The sequence below is a fragment of the Oncorhynchus gorbuscha genome, linkage group LG01 (assembly GCF_021184085.1).
Source record: "Oncorhynchus gorbuscha isolate QuinsamMale2020 ecotype Even-year linkage group LG01, OgorEven_v1.0, whole genome shotgun sequence".
In the NCBI taxonomy this organism is placed as follows: Eukaryota; Metazoa; Chordata; class Actinopteri; order Salmoniformes; family Salmonidae; genus Oncorhynchus; species Oncorhynchus gorbuscha.
In genome coordinates, this window is record NC_060173.1 from 117,461,355 (window position 1) to 117,471,637 (window position 10,283).

A 10,283-nucleotide genomic window follows, 5' to 3' on the forward strand; every position below is an offset into this window, starting at 1 on the left:
CTACAGCAACACAGGGGGGGGGGGGCAAATCCAAGGAACATTTCCCATGTGAATCATTTGCATGCTGTTTTCCTTCTCAATGCAGAGTTATTGACATGGTGCCACTTACAATCACATCAAACCTGGAGTACAGGGCCTTGATTTTCCCTGAAAACAGAAGACATACAGATCAGGCTGGCGTTCAAACTAGGGCTAAAGGGCTAACGCTAGCATTAGGCATTTAAACTAGGGCTAAAGGGCTAACGCTAGCATTAGGCATTTAAACTAGGGCTAAAGGGCTAACGCTAGTATTAGGCATTTAAACTAGGGCTAAAGGGCTAACGCTAGCATTAGGCATTTAAACTAGGGCTAAAGGGCTAACGCTAGCATTAGGCATTTAAACTAGGGCTAAAGGGCTAACGCTAGCATTAGGCATTTAAACTAGGGCTAAAGGGCTAATGCTAGCATTAGGCATTTAAACTAGGGCTAAAGGGCTAACGCTAGCATTAGGCATTTAAACTAGGGCTAAAGGGCTAACGCTAGCATTAGGCATTTAAACTAGGGCTAAAGGGCTAACGCTAGTATTAGGCATTTAAACTAGGGCTAAATGGCTAACCCTAGCATTAGGAATTTGAACTAGGGCTAAAGGGCTAAACCTAGCATTAAGTGTTCAAACTAAAGCTAAAGGGCTAATCCTAGCATTAAGTGTTCAAACTAAAGCTAAAGGGCTAACCCTAGCATTAAGTGTTCAAACTAAAGCTAAAGGGCTAACCCTAGCATTAAGTGTTCAAACTAAAGCTAAAGGGCTAACCCTAGCATTTGGCATCGTAAAACAAAATAGCTCTAATTTTCCTAAATGTTATTGGAAATAAATGTTAAAGGTGTTTTCATCACTGAGGTGAAACCTGACACATACCCTCCTCATTGACCACTGGCAGAGCGGAAACCCTCCGCTGTACGAAGATGGCCAGGGCGTCGTACACCGTGTCCGTCTCCCGGACAGTAGCGATCTGTTTAAATGTTCCGATGTCCACCTCCTCAATCCTCTTCTGGAGGTACCGAGGCTTCGGGATCATGGTGCCCTGGGAGGAAAGAATGGCGTCAGAAAAAGGCTTCTAGCCTGGTCCCAGATCAGTTTGAGATGTCTGGTCAACTCCTATATGGTCCCAAAGATATGTCAAACAACAGATCTGGGACCAGGCTATCAAGTGTCCAGAATCATTACATGTTGTTTATCAGATAGGCTAATGTGAAAAGAGGTTCTCACAAATATATGCAGGAACTTGAGGATGCGTTTGTGGGTGAGGATGTGCAGGACGTTGCCAGACTCTGGGTCGATCACAGGCAGCCGATGGATCTTATACTTCAGCAGAGAATAGATGGCGTCAAAAAGGCTGTAGAGAACAAGAGACGGGTTGTCCTGACAACGGCTTAGGAGTTGGCGAGACGACACAAAGAAATGTGGGGACTAGGGGCTAGAGAAGGTACGGCTGCTAGTTACCTGGAGTCAGGTGTGATACTGATCAGAGTATGGTTGGACTAGGGGCTAGAGAAGGTAAGGCACTGCTAGTTACCTGGAGTCAGGTGTGATACTGATCAGAGTATGGTTGGAGTACTTCAGTAATTCCTCTGGATCATGGAGAAAACACACAGAGAGAGAGAATGTAAACAAGACTTTGAATCAATCAAATGTATTTCATAAAGCCTTCTTTATATTACAGCAATTGTTTCAAAGTGGTTTATGGATACCTAGACCAAAACCCCAAGGGGATTCCATTGTGCCATCTATTTCTAGGTAGCTACAGGTTAACAGTCACCTCTACAGGTCTACAGTCACCTCTACAGGTTTATAGTCACCTCTACAGTCATCTCTACAGGTTTATAGTCACCTCTACAGTCATCTCTACAGGTTTATAGTCACCTCTACAGTCATCTCTACAGGTTTATAGTCACCTCTACAGTCATCTCTACAGGTTTATAGTCACCTCTACAGGTCTACAGTCATCTCTACAGGTTTATAGTCACCTATACAGGTTTGTAGTCACCTCCACAGGATTATAGTCACCTCCACAGGTTTTTAGTCACCTCTACAGGTTTATAGTCACCTCTACAGTCATCTCTACAGTCACCTCTACAGGTTTATAGTCACCTCTACAGTCACCTCTACAGGTTTATAGTCACCTCTACAGGTTTATAGTCACCTCTACAGGTTTATAGTCACCTCTACAGTCACCTCTACAGGTATATAGTCACCTCTACAGGTTTATAGTCACCTCTACAGGTTTATAGTCACCTCTACAGGTTTATAGTCACCTCTACAGTCACCTCTACAGGTTTATAGTCACCTCTACAGGTTTATAGTCACCTCTTCAGGTTTATAGTCACCTCTACAGTCACCTCTACAGGTTTATAGTCACCTCTACAGGATTATAGTCACCTCTACAGGTTTATAGTCACCTCTACAGTCACCTCTACAGGTTTATAGTCACCTCTACAGGTTTATAGTCACCTCTACAGGTTTATAGTCACCTCTACAGGTTTATAGTCACCTCTACAGGTTTATAGTCACCTCTACAGGTTTATAGTCACCTCTACTGGTTTATAGTCACCTCTACAGGTTTATAGTCATCTCTACAGGTTTATAGTCACCTCTACAGGTTTATAGTCACCTCTACAGGTTTATAGTCACCTCTACAGTCACCTCTACAGGTTTATAGTCATCTCTACAGGTTTATAGTCACCTCTACAGTCTTCTATCTTGTGCTCCTCCAGTTCGTAGATCTCTACCTGGAAGACACAAGTATACAGCAGGAGGTTTATATCTCCAGGGACAGGGTTGGAGTTTAAACCTACAGGAGGGTCTCTCTCCAGGAACAAGGTTGGAGTTTAAACCTACAGGAGGGTCTCTCTCTAGGAACAAGGTTGGAGTGTAAACCTACAGGAGGGTCTCTCTCCGGGGACAGGGTTGGAGTTTAAACCTACAGGAGGGCCTCTCTCCAGAAACAGGGTTGGAGTTAAAACCTACAGGAGGGTCTCTCTCCAGGAACAGGGTTGGAGTTAAAACCTACAGGAGGGTCTCTCTCCAGGAACAGGGTTGGAGTTTAAAACTACATGACGGTATGTCTCCAGGGACAGGGTTGGAGTTAAAATCTCCAGGAGGGTCTCTCTCCAGGAACAGGGTTGGAGTTAAAACCTACAGGAGGGTATGTCTCCAGGGACAGGTTTGGAGTTAAAATCTCCAGGAGGGTATCTCTCCAGGAACAGGGTTAGAGAGCCCTGGTATATCGTGTGAGACACACATATATACCATACAACACAGCGGTATACTCTGTGAGACTAGTGTCTAGTGAGACATTAGCAGGGTCCTATATAACTTCTACTTCTGTGGTCCTGCATTACGATGAGCTTCCTGCTTTGTACTCCAGCTCCAGTAATCTGGATGCCAGGTCCAACAACAACAGATCACTCACCAGAGGAGACTGCCAATACCGGTGGAGAATGTTGATAAAGTCTGTGATGGTCAGCATACCTGGAAGGATACAGGGAAAGAACGAAGCTTTAAATGGGACTAAACTATGTTGTAGACAGACAGACAGACAGACAGACATACATACATACATACATACATACATACATACATACATACATACATACATACATACATACATACATACATACATACATACATACATACATACATACATACATACATACATACATACAAACATACAGACAGACAGACAGACAGACAGACAGACAGACAGACAGACAGACAGACAGACAGACAGACAGACAGACAGACAGACAGACAGACAGACAGACAGACAGACAGACAGACAGACAGACAGACAGACAGACAGACAGACAGACAGACAGACAGACAGACAGACAGACAGACAGACAGACAGACAGACAGACAGACAGACAGACAGACAGACAGACAGACAGACAGACAGACAGACAGACAGACAGACAGACAGACAGGTTCAATCATCTGGTGAGCTCCTGTATGAAGGCCCGTTGACATTCCCAACAGTGTATAAATAACCACAGAAAGGGTGCAGGGGATTATAGGATTCTGTCCCAGACGACACCCTATTCCCTATATAGTACACTTCTTTGACGAGGGAACAGGGTGCTCTATGGGATGCAGAATAGAGGACAAGTCCCACTAGACACTGGAGCTCAGGTGCTGTACTATAGTTAGATCTCTGGCACCAAATTCTGCAGAGGGGATGGATCTGGCTCTAACCCAGAAAACAGCCCAGGGCTAAGGTCCAAATGGAATCCCATTCCCTATATAGTGTGCAGGGCCCCTGGTCAAAAGTAGTGCACTAACGTAGGGAATACGGTGTCCTTTTGGGACGCATCCTAATCCAGAAACCAGACCAGCCGGATGGGAAGGGTGGAACGGACCCGGCCCACTTGCCTTTCAAAGGTTTCTTGAAAGGCCACCCAGCAGCGACCCAGCATGGAGCCAGCATTGGTCTAGCTAATTGATGATCTGCATTTAATCATATCAACACCCCTGTTTATAACCCTCCCAGAGACAAGGAGGGATGTTTAGTAGCCTCACAAGGGATTTATATATTTATAAAATACTTATTCACAGGAAACACAGTTAGACGTGAATACAGAGAGACGTGTAACCAAAACCGCAGAATACGCCGCACACATACACAGCAGTAACTTACACCTTTTCAAACCATCCGGGACTTACTTTAAGGTTCAACTACGGTCTAATTTCAGGGACCCTAACCTCTGAACCCAGACAGTCGCCTAGCTGATCCCCAAGCAGGGGAAGCGGAGTTGGGTTGTTGGGGTTTGAGAGGAATGCTGCATTGATATTACGGGGGTGTCTGTCTGTAATCTGAGTCTAAACTCATAGCTGACCCATTGGACTTTAAAGGTTAGATGCCAGATTGGGAAATGCTCGGGTTCCAGGTTACCTTACCTACAAAACACTGCAGCTTGTTATCCCACAGAGGCGCCGCCCGAACACCGTTCGCCACCAGAGCAAAGAAAGCTTTTTTTACCTGAAACACAACCACAGAAACACAGAAACTCTGAAACGCTGGTCGCGTTGGGTGTCTGGTCGATGTTGCAAAAACATTTCAGAGATTCCAATTTAAGACATTTGTATCCAATGTAACTCACAGACATGCGTGCATACGTGTGGTGCCTCTGGGAATTAAACCCACGAAAAAACATTGCAGTGTTGAAGTTGAGCTTTTGGGGGAGCTTGAATAATGTACCTGCAAGGTGGTGTCGAAGATGACCAGTTTGGAGCTGGTTGGAATGGCGTCGTAGCAGCAGTGGTTCCTCATGAACTTGGTGTAGACGTTGGCATCTGGGGCCGAGGCTGGGGCTGCAGGGAGGAACAGGGGTGGAGCACCCTGCCTCAGGTCCATCAGTGTCCTGACACAGGGCTTCTCTAACCTCACCCCGAAAAAAAACCTTAACCCCCCCCAACCATGGATTTGATCCATTCCAGGGTCAGTATGTCAACAAATCGTCAAGTCCTAGGTTATGTTAATCAGGTAGTTCGGGGTTAGAACAAAAAACTGTGCAACCTTGGTGGGTCCCAGAGAAGAGGGTTCAGATCCACTGTCCTAACACACTCTCAGAGAGGCTTTTTCACACTACCGAGCCAAACCGAACCAGGCCAGGCCAAACCAAGGTGTATTGAACTGGCCTGGTTGGTTACACATCCACCGTAGCAGCTGGGACCGTGCTGAAGAAGGACAATGTGAAATATGAGTGGAGCCAGGACAGGTCGGTTCTGTCGGCACGGTAGAGCCAGGACAGGTCGGTTCTGTCGGCACGGTAGAACCAGGACAGGTCGGTTCTGTCGGCACGGTAGAGCCAGGACAGGTCGGTTCTGTCAGCACGGTAGAGCCAGGACAGGTCGGTTCTGTCGGCACGGTAGAACCAGGACAGGTCGGTTTGTTTCGGCACGGTAGAACCAGGACAGGTGGGTTTGTTTCGGCACGGTAGAACCAGGACAGGTTGGTTTGTTTCGGCACAGTAGAACCAGGACAGGTTGGTTTGTTTCGGCACGGTAGAACCAGGACAGGTTGGTTCTGTCGGCACGGTAGAACCAGGACAGGTGGGTTTGTTTCGGCACGGTAGAACCAGGACAGGTGGGTTTGTTTCGGCACGGTAGAGCCAGGACAGGTCGGTTCTGTCGGCACGGTAGAACCAGGACAGGTGGGTTTGTTTCGGCACGGTAGAACCAGGACAGGTGGGTTTGTTTCGGCACGGTAGAACCAGGACAGGTTGGTTTGTTTCGGCACGGTAGAACCAGGACAGGTTGGTTCTGTCGGCACGGTAGAACCAGGACAGGTGGGTTTGTTTCGGCACGGTAGAACCAGGACAGGTGGGTTTGTTTCGGCACGGTAGAACCAGGACAGGTTGGTTCTGTCGGCACGGTAGAACCAGGACAGGTTGGTTCTGTCGGCACGATAGAACCAGGACAGGTGGGTTTGTTTCGGCACGGTAGAACCAGGACAGGTTGGTTTGTTTCGGCACGGTAGAACCAGGACAGGTTGGTTTGTTTCAGCACGGTAGAGCCAGGACAGGTTGGTTTGTGTCGGCACAGTAGAACCAGGACAGGTGGGTTTGTTTCGGCACGGTAGAACCAGGACAGGTGGTTTTGTTTCGGCACGGTAGAACCAGGACAGGTTGGTTTGTTTCAGCACAGCAGAACCAGGACAGGTTGGTTCTGTCAGCACGGTAGAACCAGGACAGGTTGGTTTGTTTCGGCACGGTAGAACCAGGACAGGTTGGTTCTGTCAGCACGGTAGAACCAGGACAGGTTGGTTCTGTCAGCACGGTAGAACCAGGACAGGTTGGTTTGTTTCAGCACGGTAGAACCAGGACAGGTTGGTTTGTTTCAGCACGGTAGAACCAGGACAGGTTGGTTTGTTTCAGCGCGGTAGAACCAGGACAGGTTGGTTCTGTCAGCACGGTAGATCCAGGACAGGTTGGTTCTGTCAGCACGGTAGAACCAGGACAGGTTGGTTTGTTTCAGCACGGTAGAACCAGGACAGGTTGGTTCTGTCAGCACGGTAGAACCAGGACAGGTTGGTTCTGTCAGCACGGTAGAACCAGGACAGGTTGGTTCTGTCAGCACGGTAGAACCAGGACAGGTTGGTTCTGTCAGCACGGTAGAGCCAGGACAGGTTGGTTTGTTTCAGCACGGTAGAACCAGGACAGGTTGGTTTGTTTCAGCACGGTAGAACCAGGACAGGTTGGTTTGTTTCAGCGCGGTAGAACCAGGACAGGTTGGTTCTGTCAGCACGGTAGATCCAGGACAGGTTGGTTCTGTCAGCACGGTAGAACCAGGACAGGTTGGTTTGTTTCAGCACGGTAGAACCAGGACAGGTTGGTTCTGTCAGCACGGTAGAACCAGGGCAGGTTGGTTCTGTCAGCACGGTATAGTGTGAAAAGGTCTGTCTGGTATAGCAGCAATACAACAGTATTGATAAAACAACAACACACACACACACTAAACACATGAGAGTTACCTATCTCCTTCATAGTGAGACCATCCATGAAGAGGACCTGCACAAAGACAGAAGATCCTATAATTACTTGTTCTTCAACTCCCTATGCGTTTCATGTCATATGAGTTACATTTCTGGGTTGAATCTGCATATCTGCATATCTGATGGGCACAGAATATCTCACAGTAGAGCTCACAGAATATCTCACAGAGTAGAACTCACAGAGTAGAACTCAGAGTAGAGCTCACAGAATATCTCACAGTAGAGCTCACAGAATATCTCACAGTAGAGCTCACGGAATATCTCACAGCAGAGCTCACAGAATATCTCACAGTAGAGCTCACAGAATATCTCACAGCAGAGCTCACGGAATATCTCACAGTAGAGCTCACAGAATATCTCACAGCAGAGCTCACAGAATATCTCACAGTAGAGCTCACAGAATATCTCACAGCAGAGCTCACAGAATATCTCACAGTAGAGCTCACAGAATATCTCACAGTAGAGCTCACAAATTATCTCATAGAGTAGGACTCACAGAATATCTCACAGAGTAGAACTCACAGAGTAGAACTCAGAGTAGGTCTCACAGAATATCTCACAGTAGATCTCACAGGGTAGATCTCGCAGAGTAGAACTCACAGAGTAGATCTCACAGAGTAGATCTCACAGACATTACCCAGTCATTAAAAACATAGATACAAGTAAGTGGTTTTAAGTAAGAAGCCACATAACAGTGACTTTTTTCTATAGATGTGCAATACTTGGCATGGTATGTACTGTATGTACTGTATGCCAACTCATATAGTGCGTTGTAAGGACATACATTGTGCTTAGTTTAACCGTAAAGCAGTCAGGTGTGAGGGTTTGCCATACAGAGCCAGGAAGCTAAATACAAAACAAGAGCTTGTCAACACTGTCAACAGAATGCCTTGACACATATCAAGCAGGGACTGAGAGCCGTAAACCAAAGGAATGTATTGGGGTAGAACGACACAGGGTCTTAGCAACAGCTAACTGTTAGCTAACAGCTAAGACATTTAGAGCCCGTTCCAGTTCTCTGAACTATGCCCCCCCCATCCCCCCCAAAAAAAATGAATGTTGTTCTCGTTTCAAACTCATCGAACTAGATTTTTCATATAAACCTTGGTTTATTCAGGTCTGATGCAAGCCAATGTCTCCATGAAAAGGGTGAGAGAGAAATGAGTGAAGTATTTGGCTTCGCAGCTTGCAATTCTCTGGAGACCGGGATTGTGACGCTTGGCACTTCTACACTTGAGGTTAGAAGATGTAGGCTACGGTATCAACTTTGATAAGATTTGACAACGTGCTAACAGTTCAACAACAACAACAACAACAACAACAACAAGTATATCTATTTACAACAGTCTACTGTACTGGTGTCGTCTACGACTGTAGCAGACCTAGATTCTCACAGTGAAGCAGTCTTCAGTTCCTAACCATCCGTGTAGGCGTGCAGCTGTCGTAAAACCTGTTTAACACACTCACACAACAGCATGCTTCAGGAGGACAGGTGAGAATGTTCTGCTTCCTTACCTCATGGGAAGACTCCATGGCTCTGAGGCTGAAGAGAGGAGAGGCTGGGCTGGATAGAGGGAGAGGTGTGGACGGAGCAGGCTGAGAGAGAGACGGGTTTTTACTGGAGCTGCTCGTGTCACCTCCTGACCATGATCCAACTGTGCTCCAGTCCCTGGGAGCGACGGGGACTAAATTGGGAGCGAGGGAGCGGACTGTTGCATGAGGGGGACTGTCAGAGGGAAGGGGGGGGGGGATAACAGATGTGTGTGTGTGTGTGTGTGTGTGTGTGTGTGTGTGTGTGTGTGTGTGTGTGTGTGTGTGTGTGTGTGTGTGTGTGTGTGTGTGTGTGTGTGTGTGTGTGTGTGTGTGTGTGTGTGTGTGTGTGTGTGTGTGTGTGTGTGTGTGTGTGTGTGTGTGTGTACAAGTCCGTAGACAAGCCCTGCAATAAAAAGGGCAAGAAAGGCTACAGGGTTAGCAGCAGGCAAGGAGATCAGTGCTGCTGAGACAGACAGAGACAGGCAAGGAGATCAGTGCTGCTGAGACAGACAGAGACAGGCAATGAGATCAGTGCTGCTGAGACAGGCAGAGACAGGCAAGGAGATCAGTGCTGCTGAGACAGACAGAGACAGGCAGAGACAGGCAGAGACAGGCAAAAGGGCAGCAGTGACTCAGCTTTAGACAGGTGCTGCAGAGACAGACAGAGACAGGCAAGGAGATCAGTGCTGCTGAGACAGACAGAGACAGGCAGAGACAGGCAGAGACAGGCAAAAGGCAGCAGTGACTCAGCTTTAGACAGGTGCTGCAGAGACAGACAGAGACAGGCAAGGAGATCAGTGCTGCTGAGACAGGCAAAAGGCAGCAGTGACTCAGCTTTAGACAGGTGCTGCAGAGTGAGGCAGAGACAGGCAGAGACAGGCAGAGACAGGCGGACAGACACAGACAGAGACAAGCAGAGACAGACAGAGACAGACAGAGACAGGCTGAGACAGACAGAGACAAGCAGAGACAGGCAGAGACAGGCAAGAAGCAGCAGTGACTCAGCTTTAGACAGGTGCTGCAGAGACAGGCAGAGACAGACAGAGACAGACAGAGACAGGCAGAGACAGGCAAGAAGCAGCAGTGACTCAGCTTTAGACAGGTGCTGCAGAGAGAGGCAGAGACAGGCAGAGACAGGCGGAGACAGGCAGAGAAAGGCAGAGACAGACAGACAGACACAGACAGAGACAAGCAGAGACAGACAGAGACAGACAGAGACAG

General features: G+C 47.6%; 1 protein-coding gene across 4 annotated transcripts in view; it reads right to left on the reverse strand.

The window, feature by feature from the left end:
• Positions 1-9,234, reverse strand: part of prkag3b (protein kinase, AMP-activated, gamma 3b non-catalytic subunit) — a 43,286-nt gene extending 34,052 nt beyond the window's left edge. The window contains exons 1-10 of one of the 4 annotated variants that reach the window (XR_006838562.1): positions 9,045-9,231; positions 7,509-7,545; positions 5,235-5,347; positions 4,934-5,015; positions 3,450-3,508; positions 2,721-2,766; positions 1,554-1,608; positions 1,247-1,373; positions 896-1,061; positions 110-147 (exon numbers count right to left, since the gene is read on the reverse strand). Coding sequence is in view for 3 of the 4 variants with exons in the window: in XM_046347306.1 (XP_046203262.1) it covers positions 110-147; positions 896-1,061; positions 1,247-1,373; positions 1,554-1,608; positions 2,721-2,766; positions 3,450-3,508; positions 4,934-5,015; positions 5,235-5,347; positions 7,509-7,545; positions 9,045-9,062 (741 nt within the window). In the remaining variant the exon portion in view is untranslated. Of the gene's footprint in view, positions 1-109; positions 148-895; positions 1,062-1,246; positions 1,374-1,553; positions 1,609-2,720; positions 2,767-3,449; positions 3,509-4,933; positions 5,016-5,234; positions 5,437-7,508; positions 7,546-9,044 lie in introns of all 4 variants that reach the window. The other 3 variants (XM_046347395.1, XM_046347306.1, XM_046347526.1) reach the window with 3 other exon arrangements.
• Positions 9,235-10,283: the final 1,049 nt, after the last annotated feature.